The sequence below is a fragment of the Pectinophora gossypiella genome, chromosome Z, assembly GCF_024362695.1.
Source record: "Pectinophora gossypiella chromosome Z, ilPecGoss1.1, whole genome shotgun sequence".
NCBI classification, from domain to species: Eukaryota; Metazoa; Arthropoda; class Insecta; order Lepidoptera; family Gelechiidae; genus Pectinophora; species Pectinophora gossypiella.
The window spans coordinates 11,393,480-11,419,867 of NC_065433.1; the positions used below are offsets into that span (position 1 = coordinate 11,393,480).

General features: G+C 37.5%; 1 protein-coding gene across 1 annotated transcript in view; it reads right to left on the reverse strand.

Moving 5' to 3' along the window:
- LOC126379820 (SCY1-like protein 2) overlaps nt 1-26,388 on the reverse strand; it is a 271,967-nt gene that overhangs the window by 52,690 nt on the left and 192,889 nt on the right. Inside the window, exon 6 of the mRNA XM_050028743.1 lies at nt 14,878-14,973. Within this exon, the coding sequence (XP_049884700.1) occupies nt 14,878-14,973 (96 nt within the window). The remainder of the gene's footprint in view (nt 1-14,877; nt 14,974-26,388) is intronic.

Consider the following 26,388-nt stretch of genomic DNA (forward strand, 5'->3'; position numbering starts at 1 on the left):
TTCAAAATTCATATTATATTATAATACGTGACCGTATATGAATATGTATAAGTAGTTCACGACAACGTCGTTGTATTTTTTTTTGAACAATGAATTAGTGCGTCTCGACAGAATATTTGTTCGACTTGCATACTTTTTGTTAGTAATTTATACACTGGTCGGTAATGTAAATAGAAATAGTATTTGATGCTATGTCAATCTGTCTTAGCAAATAAAACAATATAGGCGGACATGCGACTTTTAATAAATAGGAAATAGTCACTTATCTACCTGTTTACAATAGGTTATGGGCCCGTGCCCTGCCTATTCTTTCTCCAGGAAACTGTTTTAAATTGAGTTAGTCACGTTTTCAAAAACTAAATGAGCGTAGAAGCGACAGAACCAGTTTCTAGGGCTCCGTCGTCGTCTACATCTGCCCACCAAGTCACAGGCATTTCAGACATCGAGAAGCTCAAAGGTAGTTTCAACTACGCATCATGGACTTTCACCATGAAGAAGATTCTTGAATGAAGATGAGAAGATTCTCATCATGAATGACCTTTGGGAGAGTATTGAAAATCCAGACAGGAGTAGAAAATTGGGAAAGCCCCAAGAAAAACTTTGCCGACAATACTAGTTGGCTGACCATCATTCAGAAGAACCAAATCATTCTCATCTATAGAATCCACGATAGCTCTGCCCCGAGAATCAACACTAGAACAACTCCAAATGGAATGATGAGCATTGAAATCACCAGCAATGTAGATAGGTTTGGGAATACTGTTTAACAAACTGTTAAAATTATTTTTGTCAAAGTGTGTACTACCTGGACTATAAAAGCTAACGAAAGAAATGAACTTTTTATTAATTTTTATTTTAATAACTATGTTTTGTAATGAATCATCAAAATATGTATGATTAAATTTTTTATAGTTCAATGTATTTTTAATTACGATAGCTACACCATTGTGATCATTACCACAATCGTTTCTCACAATAGCATAACCTCTCATTGAGAATTGTATTTGTAGCTTAAGGCATGTTTCGGAAATTGGACATATAAGTATGTAGGTATATTATTTTCATAAAGGAAGTTTTACAGCTCTAGTTGATTGCTTAGCAAACTTTGTGAATTCCATTGCATAATATTTATGACTTGATCTGTGATTATGGTATCTGTAATTGTTTTTGAATTTATATTGGTGTTCAGAATGTGCTGAACCATAATATTTACTTCCTTCACTATGTATGACCACATTTACTACAACAAATTTCATTTCATTTCATTTCTGGGTTTTATTTAAATGAATAACTTTAATTATAGTTTCTGTGATAAGATTCAATATACACTTCTCATCAAAAAAATCGAAACACCTTGCAAGTTTACGTTTTGTCAGGATTATCAGAAAAATGTGTACATTTAGGAATAAATGTTAAATGTCGTTTAATAGTGAGTAATATGAGCTTATCAAATCTTAATGTTAATGTTCTAAATTTAAATGAATTTTTCATAGGTTTCGTATTTTGTTAAATGAGTCATTTTTATTCCGTATGGAGTATAAAGGAAATGGATAAAACAACACACGTAAATGAAAAAAAAAAGCTAAAAAACGTTTATTTAATAACTTGTATTCCCTCCCCGAGCTCTAATTACTGCTTCCATACGGTTCTTCATCGATCGGATGAGAGTCACGATCACATGCTGTGGTATATTGTCCCATTCCTCTTGGATTGCATCTTGCAGCTGGCTAAGTGTTTCTGGGGCAGGATCTCTTGCACGAATTCGTCTCTTTAATTCATCCCACAGATGTTCAATGGGATTCATGTCCGGGCTTCTTGCTGGCCATTCCATAATAGAGATATCGACTTCGTTAAGATAATCTCGTACGACGCCCGCGGTGTGAGCCCTAGCATTGTCGTGCATGAATATGAAGCCGTTGCCAATAAAATGTGCATAGGGCATCACATGAGGCTTGAGACACTCTTCGACGTACCGATGACAGTTTAGTGCAGGCAGACGTGGCCCAGACACGAAAGCAAGCTCTGTCTTACCGTCGGCGCTGATTCCTCCCCAAACCCTCCACGAACCGCCACCATAGCTGACCTTTTCTTCAATGCAGCATTGTGCATAGCGTTCTCCGTCTCTTCTGTAGACCTTGTTCCTTCCGTCGTTACCATACAGCATAATTTTACACTCATCAGAAAAGAGAACTTTGCTCCACTGTAGGTATGACCAATTTAGGTGCTCACGTGCAAAGTTAAGGCGCGCTGTTCGATGGTCTGCAGTTAATTTCGGCCCATTTGCTGGCTTATGCGGTACCAGTCCACGATCCTTCAACCTTCTTCTAATTGTAGAGTCACTTACAGCCACCCTTCGTACAACACGAAGCCGCTGCTGCAGTTGAAAAGCGTTAAGGCGTCGATTTCTTAAAGAAGTTGTTACAATAAATCGATCATCTCGCTCAGAAGTGACCCGATTCCTGCCAGATCCTGAACGGCGCGTGAACAAACCAGTCTCCCGATAACGTTTATAGACTCTATGAACAGATGACAGGCTTAGATGCAGTCTTGCAGCCACAACACGCTGACTAAGGCCAGAATCCAGCAATGCCACAACTTGGGCGGCTTCTGTGGGCGAAGTATCCATACGTTTTAGAAAAAAAACCTTTTTTCAGACGTCCCAAAGTCACAGTATTGAAATAAAAAACAAAAAGTTTAAGGATAGGCGCCAATTTTTAGTTTTTAAACGCTAAATGTACTCCAACCCTAAACACACATTTGTCTCAAAACAGTGATTCATTTCGTTTATAAGATAAACAAATGAAATTCTAATTTTGAATTTAGAATTTTCGCTTATTACTGTAATGGCCAAACTGCCAGCTACACATTTATGTATTTTTTTTCATCGTATGAATTCTTTTTTGTGTTAAATTCGGACAGAAACAATGAAAACGGAAGTGTTTCGATTTTTTTGATGAGAAGTGTAGTTTTGTCAGACATGAATAAGCCAAGCAAATATTTTGTTTGTTCAGCCTTATTAAGAGATGGGAAATTTTGACCATTTATTAGATCTGAGAATTTAGATTTAGTATATTTATTTTTGTTTTCTGCAATCTTAAGTTTTTTGACAGGACATTCGCCTGAAATAGAGATGTGGTTTCCTTGGCAATGAGCACACACTGCCTTTTCTGCAGGAACTTGGCATTCTCTGAAACTGTGTTTGTCAGAACAAATCGAACAACGTTGAACATTTTTGCAAAATTTGGCCATATCTGAGGCAATTGAAACATTGCTTAACTGGTGGTATATATGGGAGGACAGGAAGTCTCCACATTTTGATGAAAACATAGGCAAGCAAATCGAGGAAGCAAAAGTAATGGTAACAGTTTGAGTTGGTTCTAGTTTGAAACCTTCATCATCCTTTTGTTTTTTCAGTATACGTCTCACACAAATAATTTTTTTGGAACTCGATTCCAAGGCTTTAAACACTTGATAGTTGCTCATTTCGGCGGGCACAGTGGTGATAACTCCAGTAAGCTCGGTATTTCCTCCCGGAATAGAGGCACTGGACCACGGAGGTCGTTCTTGAAAAAGAGTGAACAGTTCATACCTGTAAGTTATGCCGACGCCAATTACGGCAATAATTTAGTTGACCGAAGGTCATATACCGAGTACACTTTCCTGATTAGTGGTGCTCCAGTATCGTAGGAAGCTCGCAAACAGCGAACTGTTATCGTCTACAGAAGCGGAGTATATGGCACGTGCTGAAGCCAGTAAAGAAGCCATCTACCTCAGATCTCTCATCAAGGAAATTTTCGCAATAGATCACCCATATACATGTATTCGGACAACCAAAGCTCACTCAAGTTCACTTCAACAGCACCTATCATGCACCCACGAAGCATATAGATATTTGCCATCATTTTATTCGGGAAGCCTTAACAAATCATGAAATAAATGTTAAGTATATTCCGAGTAACAATCAATTAGCCGACGTGTTGACTAAACCGTTAACCAAATTAAGGCACAGTAAATTTACGTCAAAGTTAGGACTAATTTAAATACTTATTCTGGATATCTATTTTACTATTTTTGATAGGATTCTATTTTTGGAATTTAGGTAATTGTAATCTTATCTTTCCTTGGGGGAGGCCTATGCCCAGCAGTGGGCGTCGTACGGCTGATGATGATGATGAATCTTATCAAATCTGAGCTGTGTAATGTAATGTTTTTATAGTGTGTTGTGATGCAAATAATTTTAATTTTTATACAGGGTGTATAGATTACGGGGAGGTGTTCGACTTGCATACTTTTTGTTAGTAATTTATACACTGGCCGGTAATGTAAATAAAAATAGAACTTGAGTCTATGTCAATCTGTCTTAGCAAATAAAACAATATAGGCGGACATGCGACTTGAATAAATAGGAAATAGTCACTTATTTACCTAATTATAATATTTCCCTTACTCGATATAGATATTTTGTACCGGAGAATGCACGTTTCTGCCATAAGCACAAGGACCTAAGCATGTGACATTTACTTCCTCTGCTAAACAACACGTTACAATAATTTAGTTGTGCTGAGATATTGACGATATTCGGTATGATTTTGAGATGTATTCACGAAAATATCTTAAATTTCGAACAATACGAAGATATACCATTACATAAATTTCACACATGGACAGGGGTCACTGCAAACCAGTTTACTGCATTACTGGACAGCTTACCAAGCCTAACATCTAAAAGAGGAGAAATAACTATATAGGCTTCTGTAGTAGTAAAGCTAAGAACAGGTGACAAACGCGAGCCTAGCTAGAATTTTTAAGTGTTGCGAATCAATCTTCTATTCGATGCCGGAAGTCGGACGCAACACACTATTACAAGACTTTGTGCCCTTAAATCTTGGGTCCAAAGAAACCTTTTACTACCTGATTATCTCTTTGGGAACCCATTGAGCCCAGAACCTGAAAGGAGCTTTCATTCCCAATTACAATTTGTGAGTTTACATGCAAAAAAGTGGTAACTACCTTTTCAACGCATTTTTTACAGTCATCACAAATACAGAAATTTTCTGAAACCGGTTCTTTTGGTTTTTTGCGATGGACACATCATCGACGTAGTTGGACCTTATGCTGCAGTTATATCTGATGCAGATATAAGGAATGGTATGTTAAATAATGTTAACAGCCCATTTTACTGGAGTGTTTTACAGACCACGGTTTTCGTGTTTCAGTGAGAAATCTTGAGTCTTGTGATTACATATCATTAATGATTGATTGTGATTTATTAATGATTAATGCGCTTTGTCCTAATACCACGTCCCCCGAAAAGCCTCAGTATCAAAGGAACTGGGACGACCTTTGGGCCAAATCAGCTGTTGCGGACCTTATGGAGTTGTCGTCAGGGGCGGACTTGGCCAGATTGCGTGCGGCCCTCTGTCCCGAGTCCGGAGCTTGGCTTCACGCCCTGCCTTCGCCGCACGTGGGCACGCTCTTGGACGATAACACCTTGAGGATAGGAGTTGCCCTTCGGCTGGGGTGTAGAATGTGTGAGCCACATACATGCCGCTGTGGTAAGCCGGTTGGCTCTGATGGGCGGCACGGCCTCGCTTGCCTAAAGTGCGCGGGAAGACACCCCCGGCATCATGCGCTGAATGATGTCATCCGCCGTGCACTGGTTTCGATCGACGTACCGTGCAAATTGGAACCGCCGCCGGGTCTAAGCCTTACAGACGGTAAGATGCCCGATGGGCTCACGCTCATACCCTGGGTGAGGGGGCGCGCTTTATTGTGGGACGCCACCTGTGCTTGCACGTTTGCAGCAACGCACCTGCCTCGTACTACTCGAACCGCAGGGGCAGCTGCCGAGTGGGCCGCTAAAGCTGGCGAAATACGGAGACTTAACGCGGACCCACGATTTTGTCCCTTTTGCCGTCGAGACTTCGGGTGTGTGGTGCTCGGCGGCCGAGGATTTTATTCGTGTTTTGGGGGGGCGCTTGAGGGACCGCGGTAGTGACCCCCGCGCCAGCTCGTTCCTGGTTCAACAGGTTTCCTTGGCAATAGTGCGCGGTAACGCGGCCAGTATAATGGGCACCTTTGAACCGGGTACGAGAGGGGGCGGTATTTTAGACTGACTAGTGTTTGTGTAATAATTTGATATGTTTTAATTATTCGTAAGTTTAAGTGACAAATTGTATAAATTAATGATAAACATACATACATACATAAACTCACGCCCGTAATCCCTAATGGGGTGGGCAGAGCCACAAGTAATCAAAGACAACTTGCAGCCACTGTTGATTAATGATAAAATGATTTAATGATATACTGTTTTGTTTTTTCTATTATTATTTTTACTTTTGTGTGATAGTTAACTTTTTAATTTTGAAATTGTAATTTCTTTTAGTGTTTTTCATGTTATTTATAGTCTTATTTTTCTTTTTGTTTCTTTTTTCATTCAATGTTTATTTTTATTGTATTAGTTTGTATATTGTTTTTCTCGTCATACAGCGCATTGGGCCATACTGTAATGTTGCATTTACTTTGATAAATAAATAAATAATCATAATGCCGGAAATTGAAGTTTCTAAATGAGACTCAACTGACAACGAATCAAGCCCATAAATCTAGATTGATTACGATCTGTCGTTGGGTGATTGAAGTGATCAACGGCAGATTCAAGAGATTTTCGGTTGTTGCGAAATGTATACAACAATTAGCTCTTAGAAGAATGTTCGACTATTTCAGCGTTTCCATGCTTTTATCGGTGTATAATTCGTAGAGCATTAGAGACTTAATAATAAGGGTTCAGATGACTAACGGAATATCGCAAAAATATTTTCTAGCCGGCACTTTGACTATTGGGCCGGCCGACCTGCTAATGAAGGCAGAAATGCTATAACGGGCTATTATTGCACCTGCATTCAAGGTAAGAGAACGTTAGGAAGTTGCGCTCATGTCGTCAGAGTTATTTATTATTTAGAGTGGGCCAGACACCAACTAGTGTTTCACCACCCAGCACTGGGAATGGATAATACTTTAATAATTGAAGACTTATTATAGATTGTAACTTCTAAAATAAAAAACATGTGAAATATTTTGTTTTAATGATATTCACCTTATTCATAATTATATTTTTTTACATTATTTTGATAGTTACGTGTCATTATAAATGATTGAGAATAGAAAAGAGAGTCTTTAGATTTTTTACGTAAATTGAAACGTTTCCCCTGCTTTTTGCGATTACACTCGGTTTTTTTGAACTTTAGCATTTAAAACATAACTTAATATTAATTAACTGGTTTTAACTGGTAATTATAAATACGGAGATAATTTTTGTGTTTAGTGATAATAAGTACAGTTTTTGAAGGATTCATGATGTTATTATAACACATGTAACATAATTCATCTTAACTTTTAAAAGGTTACTTTTTTTGGATGTTACTAAAAGCCTATTAAATGGAGCAGTTTTTAGAAATACTTTCAGGGTCCATGACAATCTCATGTGCTTATTATATTCTTCGGCGAAGTTTTAACAAGTTTAACATTTTTGGTCATTTTTGGACTTTGACTTCCAATATCTTTATTTTTATCTTTGATTTGTCTTTTTTTCTTTTTTTACCTAGCGGTACACATCCTTAGGCATAGTAAAATAAAAGAATTATTAAGAAAGAGATAGCGACAAAATTATTATTTTTGAAGTAAGGTAGAAAATCTAGAAAAAAGTGCAAAATGGGTCATATCTCCTAAACCGTAAATAATCGCTGAACATACATGGGGGTGTTTCTGGTAGCTAATGAGCCTCTCTATCCAATTTTTCATTTTGAACGTGAACTTCTGGGCCACCCTGTATATCAAAATATTTCAGAAAATACGATCTTGGATATCAATAACGTGTTGTGTATAATGAATGATACTTACAAGTTCGATTCCATCCGCCACCAGTATGTATCCTAGGGTGACCCCCGCATAAACTTGTCTATGCGAAGCCATTTTGACTAGAGCCACAGCACACATTATCTGATCCGCATTGCGAATGAGTATAGGTTAAGTTAGTACTCCAGACCAAACCGTGATTTCTCTTTCTGCTATAACCACATTGGAGTACTTAATTATAGTATCTCAAAAAGTTGTGGGTCCTGATCATGGCATCGTTGTCACATTGGCAGGGTTAGTCAAGAGGTATTTGAGATTTGTCATAACTGTCGTTGGTCTCCTTCCCTTAGCTCGAAGCATAGCTGTTCTACATAGTTTTCTTGATTACATGCTGGTTAAGCGGTGGCAGATTGAACGCTGCTTTCTTTGCTAAGGAGGTTGTAGACGTGAAATAATGGCTCCAAATATTATCATGCAAGCCATTCAATACACGCTGGTTAGATCTTTGATGTAAGTAAGTGGTATTTGTGGACCTACACAGCCGTAGATGATCGTACATGCTTTTGGGTTTAAGGTCCCACTGGGATCCAGCTCGGCATCGGCGGCATCGGGATCTGCCACATCTTCTCAAGAGAAGAATACTAGTTTCTCAAACACGTTGAATGGTGTAAGTTTGTCGAACTTCCTCATCTTTATAAAGGGAACTTTACTACTCTGAACTCTGAGCACCACCCTTAATTTTTTTCTGTATTTTGATTACATAAGAGAGAATTACGCACAGGACCGCGAAAAAATGGAAAGTGGAAGAGGAGGCCTTTGCCCAGCAGTGGGATCTTGTATGATCGATTAGATTAGAAGAAAGAATTTGCAGCACCACGGGCACAACCCCTTAAATAAACCAGGTCACATAGTCTGTGAGCTTCTAGAAGGAGTTAGTTGGCTTACATAGTCAACAAAAGCACGCATAATGGACCACTTGCGTTAATGCGGAAAACTGAGCCCATTAAAAAAACATTACATATGGGACATTTGCCCATACAGGTTGTGCCGACCCCACGTAGAGTGGGATAAGGGCAGGAGGATGATGATCATATAGTGGGACGTTTGCCCACTTCACAATAGTGGTCCATACGCGAGAATACGCGAAATGTCCCCCACGTATGCTTACGTGTAGAGTTTTGCGGAAACGAGCTCATTTAGCTCAACTATTACAAACCATGGTAAAGATGATAAGACTCTACCCTGAGGATAGCCCTGTGTAGTGTAACCTATAAGTTTGGAGGTGAACCAATGATCTTCATTTTCACTACCTATTCTTATCGTCAACATTGATTCGACTCCGTTTATCGTTCTGTCAATGTTGCGGGCTACCATACTTCGAATTACCAAAACCTCTGTGGAAATGCGCACTTCGATCGCCGGGCAAGTTTTGCTCATTTTCTTCGTGATACTCGTATACATGTTACTTTAAGGGATTTTGAGTGTGGAATGAGTTACAATCTTTTAAATAGTTTCAGCAGGAAAGAAGTAACATTTACCGGTTTGTGTGATTTTGGTTTAAATGTACGTAAGTACATCACCTTTATCTCCAGGCCATGCTGCCAGGCTAGCCCAAAACATTCCTAATGACCAGTCTTAATATGACTCCTCTTACCTTCATTTGTTAGCGGTGGGAATATGATCATAATTGAATTTGTAAGATTTTGACTGCATAAATGAACCAAAAGTGGTTTTGGCTAAGGGCGTAGTGTAGTGGAAAAAATGTGTTTGTGGGCAGCAGTGGTGGATTTGACCGGTTATTTATGAGTTTTGAGCGTAAAATCATAAAAATATTTTATTATCGCCACCTTACGCTATATTACAAATACAAATACAAAAACTCTTTATTGCACTTGAATCACATTAAAAATACGTTAGTATTATAATTAAATTGGTAGTACAACAGGCGGCCTTATTGCTAAGGTAGCAATCTCTTCCAGGCAACCTTTAGGTTTCAAACCTTTATTTTATTAATGTTGCGCCTTTACAAAAACACTAGGCAAATTCAGTATGTTCGCCAAATATTTCAGCGATGCGGACTTTACCTAATTTTACGAAAATTATGAGATAAGTTTCATTCGCGGCGGGCCTTGGTTAATTTTGTATGGGCCGTCTCTTTTAAACTTTTTTATTTTTTACCAGTTGTTATTTTAATTTCCAGTTTAGTAGTAGTTTTTTTGGTTTTATTATGGAATATGAGTATCAACGAAATTTACGGTGCTAACATTACAAACCAACGCACCACCTGTTATTGATTTGCTCGCTTCTGTTCTGGAAATTTCGATCTGAAAAATGAACCTCGCGGTCGTTCGAAGACTTTGGTCGATAATGACGAATTAAAGGCGATTGCGGAAGCTAAAGATACACAATCTACGGCTGAATTAGCAACAGCTTTCATCGTTAGCGTCAAAACAATATTGGTCCATTTGTGTGAAATCGGCAACGTAAAAAACCTTGACAAAAGAGTGCCCCACGAACTCAACGATCGCCAGCGCGAAGCACGCGTCGAGACGTGCTTTGCACTGCTCAACATACACATAAATGAAGGAATTTTGAATCGCATTGTTACCTGCGATGAAAAATAGAAAAGTGATGGTCACTGTTTGGTGGTCTAGCGCCGGTGTGATTCATATCACAGCTTCTTACCAAATGGGGTGAGCGTTACTGCAGATGTGTACTGTGAAGAACTGAACAAAATGATGGAGAAACTGGCACATCTCCAAGCAGCATTGGTCAATCGCTCGTGTCGGCTGCTCCTGCACGACAACGCGCGACCTCATACTGTACAGCAGACGGTTTCCAAGTTGCAAGAACTGGGGTTGGAAGCTCTCCGTCATCCGCCCTACTCACCAGACCTTGTAGCGACAGAATTTTCCAGAATTTGGATAACTTCTTGGCGGGAAAAACATTCAATACCCGAGAGGCAGTACCAAATGCCTTTGAAGAATTCGTTGCCTCCCGTGCAGTTGATTTCTTTAAGAAGGGCATCAATAAACTGCCACTGCGTTGGCAAAGATGCATTGATTGCATCTTGCATTGATGCGATTTTTTATTTGTATTGAGTAATCGAAGTAATCACCCGATTACTTAATACAAATAAAAAAATCGTACGAGTATGTATTGTCGTATTTTTTACAGAGCGAGACTAAAAAGACGTTGAAAAAAAAAGCTACATGTATGGGGCCCCCTTAATTTTTTCATCAAAAAATCAAACATTTTTTATGTGATTGAAATATTTATTTGCCCCACTCAAGATGTTTCTGATTTTAAAAGATATAATAAACTACCCCTACAAAAGCAAAAAAAATCATCAATGTCGGACCTGTCCCTGGCAGGTTAGAAGTGAAACCTCCATTGACTCTACTAGTGAACTGTGATAGTGAAGACTATTAATAATACTTCTTCAAATATAGCTGTGCATGTCCAATGCTTTCGTCTATGTCAATGTTAAATCTCAGCGATTCACGTTCTTCAGATTGAAATAGACAAAACTGCGTCTTGAAGCCTATATTCTATATTACCCTTTGAGATGCCATCAATACTGATGGAAGGATACTGATACTGAAGGAAGCGCACAGAATGTCGTCAGAATGACGATTCTCTTAGCAACGTATGTCGGAAGTCCGCGACATAAGTATTCATGAATACGTTTAAGATGGCGACTCGTATGTTCAACATTACGACACACCAGCTTTTTTCATCACGTGCAATCCGCAATGGATAAAAATTTCACAAGTATTATTTCTTAGCTTTGAAAAAGTAACAGAAATGAATATATTCAGTGAAGTAGCAGAAACGTGGATGGCCAAATAATATAGGTATATAAAATACTAGCTGGTACCCGTTGGTATTTATTGGTCCCTTATGACCAATAGACACTTACAGGGGTCAGCGTCACGTTGTGTACAAAAATATTTTAAAATATACCTAATTTAAAACTTTTTTGTACACAACGTTTGCTGTTTTGTTATTATTTGTTAAAATGTGGTGATTGTTTGGACTCGACACTCGCGAGCAGGCCACGTATACACCACGTGCGCTCCCCCACCACACGACAGCGCCGTTGACTGCCACCACACTTCGGCGAATGTGCGCGACGACGAACGATGACCGACGGCAGTGGCGGCGATGCAGAGTATTCGTTAAAAGGAACTTTATCTACAAAAGCCAATTTTTTTTAACTTGATACACCCAAAACTACTAAATATCATGTGCCTAGGTTCAGTGGTTAAGATTTTGTATACAAAAAGTTTGGCTTCGTAGTTCCCGTTCCGAATCCGTTCCGTTCCGTTCGAATTTCGGGAATTCCGTTTGTTGAAAAACTCTGCACATCCTAAGAGACCTATGTACCAAGTTTCCTGGTTTTATCTTCAAAAATGACGAATACCCATACAAACTTTCAACCCGTATTTCACCCCCACACTGGTAAAAATTTCAAAATGCTAGAACAAACGATTTTTTGTTTGTTATTTAGTGCCTAAATAGAAAATTTAATGTTTTTATCTTGAAAAATGACGAACTTCATAAAAACTTTCAACCTCTATTTCATCCCCTCACAGATCGAATTTTCAAAAGCTTTAACAAATTGTTTTTTATTTCTTATCAAGTTCCTAAATATAAAGTTTCGTGGTTTTATCCCCAAAAATGACGATCAACCCTCATTTCACCCCCTCACTGGTCGAAATTTCAGAAACGCTAGAATAAATGTTTAATTATTTCTTACCAACTGCTTAAATATAAAGTTTCATGGTTTTATATTTTAAAATTGAATTATCCCATACAAATTTTCAACCCCTATTTCAATCTCTTCATCCCTTTTTTTCGCAATAAAAGGTAGCCTATGATGTTCTTTCTCAGGGTCCAAAGATTGTCTGTGCCAAATTTAATCAAAATCGGTTGAGAGGTTTAAGCGGGAAAGCGTAACAAACAGACAGACAGAGTTACTTTCACATTTATAATATTAGTAAGGATTATTTTCCCTCGTTGAATAGTAAACAAACTAAGTGTAGGTGTTATAATTTCGTTGACGAACTGATTACATACATATTTCTTTGTCTAAAATGAGTATTAACTTATTACTATGATTGATTACTGGGCTTAAAGTTCGTATAAATGTCTATCTAATTACCTCCTCAAGTTTAAAGCGTAGCTAGTTATGGAGTACTATATTAATTATGAGGTGTAAGTAATTAGATTTTATCTGTATGTAATGTAACAGTCAGTTAAATAAAAAAACGTATACAAATCAGATCAATAAATTGGCGTAATGTGATTCTAGAAAGAGTTTTAATGTTGTAGATAGGTAGCTATAGCTATGTGTAGGTTCCTGTAGGAATTAGATATAACTGTTAAATAAAGACAGTTGCATCAAAATTTTATCATAAATTCCCTAAATTATGGCGCCTACCTACCCTCTAAGTTAGAAAAGTGATCAAATACTAACTTGAAGTCTTAGTAACACTCAGTTTAAAAAAAAAACATCGAAATCATTCCAGTAGCTATGGCGTCATGCGCTTCTTGATACGATCACGCTAGATTTCCGCGGGAAAGACGCATTTTCCCGCCGTAAAAAGTAGCCTGTGTCCGTGCTTAGGATCCTATCTTTTAATTAATATCATCATCAGCCGTATGACGCCCACATAATATAGTCTTATAAAAATCCGTTTAGACGTTAAGGCGTGAATGAGGTAATTTTTTAAAACAAATGATTAAAAATCACTAACTTAATTCGTTTTCTGCCTACTGCCTACGCCTTAAGTACGATAGCATAAATATTAATAGGTCATATCCTTTTCTAGGTTACTGTCTATCACCTAACTAAATTTCATCAAAATCCGTTCAGCCGTTTAGGCATGATAGAGCAAAACTCCCAGCAAAAACCATAAAAAAATCACTAACTCAATTCAGTTTTCTGCCTACTTCCTACCCCCTAAGTACGATGACGTGATCATTTTGATCTTATAACCGTTTTTAGATAACCATCTATTACCTTACTAAATTTCATTAAAATCCGTTCAGCCGTTTAGACGTGAAAGAGCAAAAGTCCCAACAAAAACGACTAAAAATCACTAAATCAATTTAGTTATCTGCCAACTGCCTACCCCGTAAGAACGATGGCGTGATTATTTATAGCCTATGACTATTTCTAGGTTATTATCTATCACCATACCAAATTTCATCAAAATCCGTTGAGCCGTTTAGGCATGAAAGAGTAACAGACAGACAGAGTTACTTTCGCATTTATAATATTAGTATGGATAGTTTTGGTTTACGGGCAACTCGCTCTAGTAACAGGCTACTAGTAACTTTTGAGTCCAAATAAAAGTTAGTAAAAAATACAACATATATGGTATCGGTTCTTGGTCAATTTCGCCCAGTCACCATAAAAAACATCCGCTTTCAATGTCCCAAATAGCAATGGTTGGTTAGACTTGATTTTATGCCTTGTATAAGATGATTTATTAAATGTTGGTACAACCTATTTCTTAGATGATCTTATTAATATTATTGGTGTAGCTAAGTGTTGTCTAGTTTAGCCGGCGGCTAACGCGATAATAGCGAGGTAGAGCGTATCTGTTCAACCAATATTCATTGTTTGACATGCTGGTAGACTTATTTTCTTCAAGAATAAAATATAAGAGAACGCTGCTGCACGAGTCTATTTACATTTATTTAAACACTTTTTTCAAACAGAAAATACATGATGCTCTTTTGTTATGGCATAAATTTTAATTATTGAACAAAAGCATTCCAATTCTTGTACAATTACTATTAACTATGACTATTATCTTTACTATGTAAGATAATTATATATTAAAACTGATGATGTCGTAGGTACAGTGTTAAATTTGCTTTTTTATTTGTGATTTGTGTATAATTAATTATCAATCCGAGGTCGCTCCAGAGTTGTAATCAATGATTGAATATTTACTCGTACAGCGGGGTACTGATGAAATAAATGACTTCATGATACAAACTTACCCAAGTAGTCCAGGTTAGGTTGTGAGAGCTTGGCAATTTTGATGGACCACGGCGGCACGGTCATCATTTCCGTCGGATCAGGCCCGATGATATTTTCTGCACAAAAATTATTATTTTTTGAAAAAATAAATAAATAGTAATTAGTATGTTTTTCTTATCATAGGAATTTATTATATGCTTGCCAATTATATGCGACACAGCATTTACCACACATCAATATACACTATGATATAAAAGGTAGACTATATAAATTATAAACGAAACTTTTTAATTACAAATAAACTATACAGGGTGTTAGTGACATCGTAAGGAAAACTTTGAGGGATGATTCAGGCCATGATTCTGAGTTGATATCAAGTGGAATTTTCCGTCGCAAAAGTATGGAACGGAAAATAATTTAAAAAAAACATAAAACAATCATAAATTTTCCGACAGGAAATTCCACTTAATATAAACTCAAAATCATGGTCTGAATCATCACCCTCAGTATTCGTTACGGTGTCACTAACACCCATACCTACTTGTATGGCTACCTGTATGTACTGGTAAGAGTGTAAGTGACATCGTAACGAATACTGAGGGGGTTGATATAGCTCATTATTCTGAGTTAATATCAAGTGGAATTTTCAATCGGAAAAGTATAGAAGTGAAAATAATTAAAAAAACCAAAAAGAAGTCATGAATTTTGCGACGGAAATATCCATTTGATATTAACTCGGAATCATGGTCTGAATCACCCCCTTCAGTATTCGTTACGATGTCACTAACACCCTGTATACAAGAAGAACACGAATAATACAAACACAATGTATATAACATTTACAAAATAATTTTTGTTTTCTTTTTTATAAAAAAGTCGTCAAATAACGCTAGCTTAAAATTACTTAACCTAGAACCCACTCCGTGTCAAACTTGGTCCAAAAGTGCTCATGACACTAGCAGCGATTTACAAAATGATTTAGTACTTTATTTTACACTTTATACTGTAGCATTCAGGAGAATGTATGGCAGATGAAAAGGCATTAGTGCAACGTAAAACAATATTTAATTCGGAGAAAGAAAATTTATGTATGACACTCAAAACAGCAGCAGTTGTTGATCTGTAACTAAGCAACATACGTCACACTGCCAGGGCTGGAAAAACCGGGAGGTCACCTATTCAATCCAAGGTATAAACGAACAGGAGCAGCGGCAGCCTCCCGGCTCGCCTTGACCGTGTGCTATTGGCCTCAGCAGTTTTGGGATGGCTCGTTGCGTCGTCATCGGTATGGTCTGTTGAGTCAGTCTCTCTTTCTTTGGAGGTAGAATTGAATATAGAACTGTCAGTCGCATGCAGTTCAAGAGGAAAAACACGTTGTATTGGTCTTAGCTTAGTTCCTGTTGAAATCCGTACTCGAACCACTCTCATCACACCATCAGCACCAGGATATAATTCCTCTATAAAAGCTAATGGCCACGTCACGCGCTTGCCTTCAGTCTCTACCGAAACAATGTCGCCAACTTGTAGCGGTACAGCTTTTGCCCGCTCACGTCTTTGTACAAGTTCACTTATATGTTCATCCTTAAACCTTTTCCGTAAGTCTTCGCGTAAATTCTGACAATAACGATACCGGATATTTAAGGCCTTTTTATCAACTTCATCAAAGTCAGTTGTGTGATGGGACAGAAGAGGCTGGATGAACATTGAAGGAGTCAACGGTTGCAGATCCTTTCGACCGCTTAAATATGTGAGGGGCTTGCTATTAATTACCGCCTCGCTATCACAAAGTATTGTCTGCAGTTCTGTCAGTGTGACAGAAGCTCTTCCTAAAACTCTTCGTAGGATTTGTTTTAAAAATCCAATCATCCGCTCATAGAACCCTCCCCACCAAGGCGCAGCCGAAGGCAAAAAAGTCCATTTTATTCTGGTAATTGATGAAAAACGTTGTATTTCATCCCAATCTAGTGAACTGAACGCATTAATTATCGTTTGTGCCGTTGTCACTAAACAACTGTTCCACTCGTCCTCGTCACTACTTCCAGGAGTACAGCAGTAGTGTCTCTACTACTTCCAGGAGTACAACACCGTATGTGGCGCATGTAAACAGAACGATCCAAGCCTTGTCTCCTGAACGTAATGTCAAAGGACCAGTTAGATCAACACCTGAAAACTGGTAGGCGACACTAGCTTCCATCCGCTCTATTGGCAAAACTCCAGTGGGCGCTTCACATCGCCTTGCTTTGAATCTTTTGCATATAATGCATCGATGTATCGTACTAATTTTCGGGCTCCTATTATCCAATAATTTTGCCGCAAATTATTTAGCAATGTCTGTGCTCCAGCATGCTTCAGCTCGATATGCCTTCGATATACTAGACGCTTGACGATCCAGGAAGAACAATAGGGAACTTGAAATTGTATTTTTCACTTCCTAGTGACAACTTTGTGTTCAGCCTTATTAATCCATTGTCATCAAATCCAGCAGTAGATTTTTTAATGAAAAAGGGGCGAGAAACTTCGCATATGTCGGATGTGTTTCTTCTTGCTTTTTGAACTATTAATTATTTTTTGGATCAGATATGTGTGTTATAGTGTAATTAGTGTATTATAAGTTGTATTATTAGTGTATATATATTTATATCAGGCACTTGGTAAGTTTTTAACCTGACGCCATTTTGACGGGGGATTCAAGGGGAGGCTTGAGTCCCCCGGCTGTTGCCTGCAATGTAATTATTTCGGTGGATGATGATTTTGACGGCTCAGGAATGGAAACGGATGGGTTAATAGATCCAAGCCCCAAGAGGGTCCGTGTAACAAGCGCGTATGACGAAAGAAACAACACGGAGAGTGCGATAATTCCTCTTGTTCTCGGAACGATCTCAACGAATCACACTTGATGCCGCCTCCTGAAGCACTTAAACATGACCAAGGCTTTGATAACAGTTCTTCACGTATTCCCAACATAGACAATGTTTCAGAACAACATTCTTCAACAATAGGACAAAATCCTCTACCTTCTCAGCCCTCTTTACAAATTGGTCGAAAAGAGTACCTCCGTTCAGATGCTGCTCCATACATACTCCATATCCAGCGTATAACTGATGCTGAAGATAGTGATACCATCCTGCACCCTATTGCATTTGGTAACTTTCTTAAGAAAAATAATTTTCAAAACATTGTACCTGGGAGCGTTAAACGCATAGGGCGGAACAAATGCGTTGTAGGCTTCTCAACTTATACTGACGCTAACTCATTCTTGTCTAGTGAAAAGCTCGCTTTAAATAGATTCAAGGCTTTCATCCCAACGTTTAATGTCACACGCATGGGCTTTGTAAGACGAGTCCCATCAGACTGGTCTTTGGAAGAAGTTAAAGAGAATATCTCCACTCCTATTGGCTGCGGTAATATCTTAAAGGTAAGGCGCCTTAATCTCAAAGTGATTGTTAATGGAGCTCCATCTTGGTAACCCTCCCAAACAGTTGTAATTAATTACATTCGAAGGGCAGGTACTTTCTAAAAGGATATTTATGTGTTAGTTGTAATACCTAACAATTCAGTATTTCGTGTGTTGCCGCTATGGACACTCCCAAGATCAGTGCCGCTCTAAAGCCAAACCTAGGTGCTATAAATGTGCTCAAACCCATTAAGGTCAATTTCGTTCTGTTGAGGAGGATGCTGCTTCATGTGTAGCTTGCCCTGGATTTCACTTTGCCACAAGCAAGGCCTGCCCTGAATTGAAAAGGCAAAAAGGTATTAAGAATACTATGGCACACTCATGTATATCGTATTGTATAATGAGGCTATCAAAGATCGTTCCCCTATCTCGAAATCATATGCAGATGCACTCGCAACCTCACCCCGACGTTTTACTTATGCCCAGTCAAGCCAATCACACTCAAACAATGCTCCCACTTTGTCTTCATACAAAAAGGACAGTATTCAGACAGCCTCGTGCTCCACCCCGGTCTGTTCAGGGATATGACCGTGCGGCTCATAATGCTATAATTCGCGAATTTCAACTTCCAACACCTAGCAATGGGTGTGCTTTGCAATCAAAAAATTCTGACACCCATCATCAGGAAGACCAAGAACAAATCATTGAGATGGTTATGAATCTTGTCAATATTTTACTTTTTTTTTTAATTAAGATTGGTTTGCTCTTGACTTAAAAACAAAATCTTAACACCGTACAACGCTGACGTTATTTATAATGCTCTATCCCAAAAAAGCAACAATGGATACGATAATTCAATGGAATTGCAGGTCCATTCTTCCCAAAAAGTCTGACTTATTTTATCTTATCAATAAATATAAACTAGCTGCAATATTTTTAACTGAAAAAAGGTTAAAGCCAGACCATGTTTTCAGAATTTCAGGTTATTGTTGTATTCGTTATGACAGTGACAGGTATAACATAGATGACAGCTATGGCGGTGCTGCCATGTTAATTAGGGATGGGATACAGTTTTCTCGAGTTTCATTTAATAATAATTTTACTATGATTGATGCAGTTGGAATAAATATTGATAATATTACTTATGTGTGTGTTTATGTTCCTCATCCAAATGCGCATGCGTTTCAGGAGATAGAGAGCCTTTTTTCTTCTCTTCATAGACATTTTCTAGTTATGGGTGATTTCAACTGCCACCATATAGCTTGGGGTTGTGCGGTGACCAGGTGGAATGGTAGGCGATTACTAGATATTATATCACTTATAACTTATGCATTCTAAACACTGGCGAACGTCCACGTCTGTGCGAGACAGAAAGTGCTGTTGATCTAACCATATGTACGCCTAACTTAGCATCTAATTTTACTTGGTCTACTTTTCTGTCTACCTGTGGAAGTGACCATTTCCCATTAATAATTTCCACTTTAGTAAGATATGCTAAAAATGTGAGGCGTATTCCCCGATTGAAGTACCGTTTAAGTAATGCAGATTGAAATAGATTTGGACAGCTTATTTATGACAAATTATCTCAATTACCAAAGAACCCAATTGACAATGAAAATGAATGTTCTAGAGCCTTGGCTCTGTGCATTCTTGAAGCTGCAGATCAATCTTTTCCGATTAAGAGAACTGTGCGTGATTCAATTTCTATGCCCCCTTGGTGAGATTCGGAGTGCTCTTATACTGTACGGAGAAGAAAAGAGGCTGAGAGAATTTATGCAGATGACATGTCAGATGAAAATCTGCACAGTTTGAAGAATACTATTGAGGAAACAAGGATTACTTTAAGGGATAAAAATCTGGAAGGTTGGAGAGCATTCTGCGCGTCTCTTTCTCCAAGAAGATGTCCTTCTGAGGTTTGGCGCTCCATTAGATATTTCAGGAGAGCGTTTAATGATTCCCCTTCAGTTTCTATGTTATCTCCGCAATTGACTGAATGTTTTCTTGACAGACTAGCACCTCCGACGGTTCCCCAAGAAGAACTGCTTTCTACCTCTCCTTCGCCTGCTAGACCTTTGCAGGATTGTTTTTCATAGAACTCTCCATTCTTTTCATATGAATTAAAGGAAGTGCTTTCTACTTTAAAGGATTCGTCACCTGGTCCGGACGGAAATCCTTTCTCTCTCATCTTAGTGATTTTGGTCTAAATTATTATCTAAATATTATTAACTCTGTAATGACTTCTGGAAATGTACCAACTTCATGGCGTTCTCAGGATATTATACCAATATTAAAGCCAGGCAAGCCTTCTGATGAGGCAACCTCTTATAGGCCGATAGCGCTCTCATCAGTAATGGCAAAGGTTGCAGAATATCTTGTTAAAAATCGTTTGGAATGGTATATTGAGAAGAATCAGTTATTGACGCGTAGTCAGTTAGTCTATGTACTATTGATAGTGTTAGTGTTTTTATTACTGATATTATTCAGTTAGCTTTCTCCACGATAAATTCTGTATTTGAGGCATTTTTAGATATATCGGCAGCATATGATAACGTACGTATTCCTGTTTTGAAAGATAAATTGATTAAGCTGAATGTGCCTATTATTTTAGTAAATTTCATCATTAATATGCTTTCTGTCAGGCACATCACTTTGATATCCAGTAATGGACTTGATGTTAGTCGCACTATTTGCAGGGGTCTACCCCAAGGTTCAGGGCTGAGTCCATTGCTGTATAATATTTATGCGTACGACCTAGAATCATCCTTGCTTAATAGTGCTAACGTGTTACAGTATGCTGACAATTTGCGTATTTACTGTGTTCATAAAAATATTGATAGTGCTTGTGAATCGCTGACTAATTCACTTAATCTTTTAAAGTGCTGGCTAAGCAACAATGGACTAAGTCTTTCTGTTGATAAGAGTTCTGTAGTAGTTTTTTCCCGATCTCGCGCTCGACCGGACTTAATACTTATAGTAAAATTTAACCACAATTCACTGCCTATTAAGCAGGATGCAAAATTTTTAGGAGTAGTGCTGGATCGACATCTTAACGGAGCTGCTTATTTTAAATACATCGTGCTCAATTGTGAAAAAATGCTTAACGTTATGAGATGTCTCTCGGGTGTTTGGTGGGGTGCACATCCTTTTAATCTGAAATTATTATACAATGCAATTATTCGCAGTGTTCTTGATTATGGGACTTCTTTTTTAGAGGGAAGTAACAAAGATTGTTCGGATAAATTGGACAAGATTCAATCCAAAGCTTTAAGGATCGTATTGGGAGCAATGAGATCTAGCCCTGTAAATGCAGTGCAGGTTGAGTGTGTCGAAGCGCCTCTTCGATTAAGACGGCAATACTTATCGGAGCGGTTTTTATTTAAATCTATGCAGTTTTCAAATCACTTGTTGAACTCTAAACTCTTTGATTTAGTTCACCTCGTTGACAATTCTCCTTATTGGCGACATAAAACTATTCCATGTCTAGTAATAAGTTATAAAATTTTCTTTCGCTTCAGTCTCCCTTTGTGTCGGTCCCCTAACCTTGCTCTTTACAGCATCAAATACGAAATCACCTGATATTCAATACTATTTGGACTTTGATAAAAATGACGTTGGCGCGTGCATAAAATTTAATTCATTTGTGGGTGAGAATTGGCCAGAATGGCACCATATCTTCACAGATGCTTCGAAATGTAGTTCTGGCTGTGTTGGTATAGGCATTTTTCACCCCTAATACAACATTATCCAAAATAATAATCTCCCTCCTGAAATCTCAATCTTTACTGGAGTATGTTTTGGTTTATTTAGGGCTCTTGAATATACCCTTATTGCAAAATTGAAAAAGTCGTTGTTTTTTGTGATTCTAAAAGTGCCCTGCAGACGTTAGAAAAAATCCCATTCAAGATGAAGCCTTATTCTCCAATTATATCTGCAACTAAAGAAAAGTTGCTTCAGTGTAAGTTGAGAGACCTATCTATAACCTTTGTTTGGATACCCAGTCATTGTGGTATCTGGGGCAACGAGAAAGTAGACCAATTGGCTAAAGAAGCTGTGCAGTTTAGTGACATGTTTCCTTATAAGAACTACTTCCATGATTTGCTTAGTTTACCTAAAACCTATCTCAAAGAAAGTTGGCATGAGTCTTGGGTTTAGAGTAGCCGTCTGAAGGGCAAACTCTACCATAGTTTACAACCTCATATACCTACTAAGCCTTGGTTTTTTAAGGTTAAATGTTTTAAGAGTGTGTGCACGCCTGCACACCTTGGACGCTTGCGCATTCTGGATAGTAACATGTGTGAGTGTGGTGTTGATGTTGGTGACTTGGACCATATCTTCTTTGTGTGCACTAAATATGACCGTCCATCATTCCTTAATGCCCTTAGTTCCGCCAATGTCCCTCTTCCCACTCCAGTTTCCTGCTTAATTTTAAATCCTACTTTCTTTTGTTAAATGATATTAAACCATAGCAGCTACCTACTTACAACATCCTATTTATTATATTCATTTATACTTTATTACACTCTCATATTTATTTTTTATCCCATTTACCTGATTCTACTTTTGTGTAAATTTCCGTTCCCGAATTTTATTTTCCTTCCTTTTAGTTTCCCAATCTTTTAAAACTTGTCATTGGCACAAAGCAGCACTAGTGCCATTACAAAAATTATAATAATCCAGCAGTAACTGATAGTATCTGTAATTTTTGAATTGCTAGATTCCACAAAAAGCTATATATTGTCATAAAAAAATATCTTTATTTTAAAAAAACTACAATCGAAATGGCTGAGACAGACAGTAGAGATGCTGAAATTGGTAAACTAATTAAAGTAGCAGAAATTATTTTATCAGAGCTTGAAGCTGTGAAAATATTGAACCTTTGTGTATTATAACCTGTATCTGGCCAGATAGTTTATGGTCATGTACTTATTTAAATTTTGAATCAGTTCTTGTCAATCAATCGTGTTTCTATCTTAACAATGGTTATGGGCGAATAAAAATAAAAAAAGTAGAAATGCGAGTATATTTTTGATATGAAAATAAAGTGAATAGCGTGTACGAACGTAGTGGGAACGTAATGTGTGCGTGAACGTAGAAAAGAGCGTGGAGGGCACAAGAGTGAACAAAAATGAGATCCGTTCGTACCTAATATCTAAATAATGAAAACTATGAAAGTTGGCGTCTTCAAGTCGAAGCTTTACTTATAAAAAACGATGCATGGGATTATGTCAATGGGAAGAAACTGAAGCCCACAGAACAAGCTGACGATTGGGAAGCTGCTGATGCGAAGACGAAGGCAGATCTAATTCTCTCGATAAGCCCCAGCGAACTGAAGCATGTCAGAGGTTGTAAGACGTCCAGAGAGGTATGGCTGAAACTTAATTCTATTTTTGCATCGAGGGGACCTGCGCGCAAGTTTGGTCTTGGCATGAGCGGTTAGGTCATTTGAATGCGCAATATCTTTACAAAGTACTTAAAAGTGCTGGTAATAATATAAACTTATCGGATGTTGCTGAATTGTATGACTTTGATATATGTGCGAAAGGTAAGATGAGTGCTTTACCATTTTCAAAATCTAGCGGACCGTGTGATGAAAAACTCAAGGTTGTATATTCCGATGTGGTAGGACCTATGAAAAATACAGCGATAGGTGGAGCCAAGTACTTTGTCACATTTATTGACTGCTGTACGAGATGGTGTGAAGTATACTTGTTAAGCAAGAAGAGTGAAATTTTTACTATCTTCAAGATCTACAAAAGGTTCGTAGAGAACTTGACAAGTAAGTAGATTAAATATCTACAAACGGATAACGGAGGAGAATATTGTAATCGTGAATTTGACGACTTCCTTCAAAAGGAAAGTATCCAGAGAAGATTGACAGTTCCTTATACACCCCAGATGAATGTCTTTACGTCTCAATGAGAACGTCATCTCTGGCGAATCTTGCCTTTAGTGCATCGACTGCCTTTTTGTAGTTTTATAGCTTTGACGCTGCTGTTTGGTGTCATAGACTGTAGAAGGTACTGATACTTGTCGCTTGCGTCAATATTAACATCTTCGTCTATCTTCTTGAATTGTCCCCAAAATAATAGCCACGACTTTACGTTGCCATCGAATTTAATCAGCTTCAGCTTGGGTAAAGAAGGAAACCTGTGGATGCCTGACCTTGGCTTGTCGCTGGATTCTGCAGAGTGCAGTGAGGATGCACTGTTAGTGCGCGAACTTGTTTTAGCAAACATGGATTTTACCTTATGCCATCTCATTTTGTAGTCCATGGCCTTTTCTTGGTCTGCTTGGTATAAAGCTTCATTAAAATCTTCAGCCTTACACCACAAGTTCCTTACTGCTGCTTCAGCTTCAAACAGATTTGCAGTCGTCTCTGATAGTAGGTCAAACAATTGACCAGCGTCTCTATCCTTTGTTTCGACGGCCCGCAGGGTCTTGTTCGCGAGGAAAGTGAACTCCCTCCTATACTGCGTACGTTTACGCTTCCGCTGCGTACGTTTATGAGTCCAATTTAAAACGCTCGCCACAGAAAAATGGCAGATGAAAAGGCGTTTGTGCAACGTAAAACAATATTTAATTCGGAGAGAGAAAATGTATGTATGACACTCAAAAAACAGCAGTTGTTTATCTGTAACTAAGCAACTTACGTCACAGAATGGTTAAACATAGCGATTTCTGGCAATTTGGCATTAATTTCGTTTAATGTCGTGCACGTCCTGGCTATATGGTAGTTTAGGCCTAGATTAATATGGTAATTATACCATATTATTGGCTATATTAACATGATTTGTAACCTGATTCGTATTAAACTATTAAAATATGTATTCTTGTTTGCAAGTAAGCAAGGAATTCGAAAATGAAAATACGGTTGTAGTAAGTATGATATTATTATAACGTAATTTCGAGTAACAATTTCATACGCATATTTATGTTTCAGTGGCACTATAGGTTGTTGTTTAATATTGCGACTGCAATTTAATATTTATTTGTCCCGGATCCCAACAGATTTTAATTATTAAAGCCCGCCGGATATTGTTAGCAATATTTCCGGCTTCAGCATGAAATAAGAACAAAGAAATGTAGACTACGTTTGAAATAATAAACAAGCGCTTTACTGTAGTTGAACACTGAAACTGACTTGAGTACCTATTTTTAAAATGACTTTAGTATTTACCTATTACACGTTAATGCTGTAAATAAAATAACAAGTAAGGATATTGCCAATGTTTATGTTGCTTTTCCAGGCTTTAATAGTAGTCAGTAGCAAGCACTCAAGTATAGTTCTAATTTCAATCTCATTATAGTTGTCATGCGCCGGTCATGTTACGGTAGGTAAGTCTTGTTAATCATCACAAGTGTAATGAAGTGGAGTGGATCATGTAACATTCTACGAAGTTTAAGTACTCATAGACAATTAGATTAGTTGTAACTATTAACATCACTTTTAATTTATGAACTATACCTACTGCTCGTCATTTCTTCGTAATTCTTCGATACGAAGATAGTTTAATACTGTAAAATATAACGCAGTATAAGTATATACAAATATAATATACTTAGATATAATGATGAACCAAATAAATATATATATATTTGTATAATATATATAAGTATATACAAATATAATATACTTCTAATTAATACTATTACTACTATTTATACTTGTAATTAATAATAGAAAGATTTTATTTAATATTTATTTTGACGTAATTTCTACAGAAAACACGGATTTTAATTTTATAATTGTCTGTTTTCGTTGAAAAAAATTGCGTTATACATTATGGACTAAGCGATTAATACTGGTATTATGAATAATGCCGGGTATTATTAAATAATGTCTATACCTATCAGACAAACTGATTAATTATTATCTAAACTTCAATATTTATCATATTGGGCTATTTAATAATAAAGCTATTTAGCTATTTAATTTATCGGACTCATTAAACATTAATTATTTTTTTGTTTGATAATAATATGTCAAAACCATACAGAAGACATGTAAAAAAAAAATTGTTAAAATTTTTATGTTTTGTGTATCTGTCGTGGCCAGATCATAGAATTGACCATTTCATGAAATGATCGACCATTTCATGAAATGGTCGTATTTCATGAAATGACCAACTTCAACTGA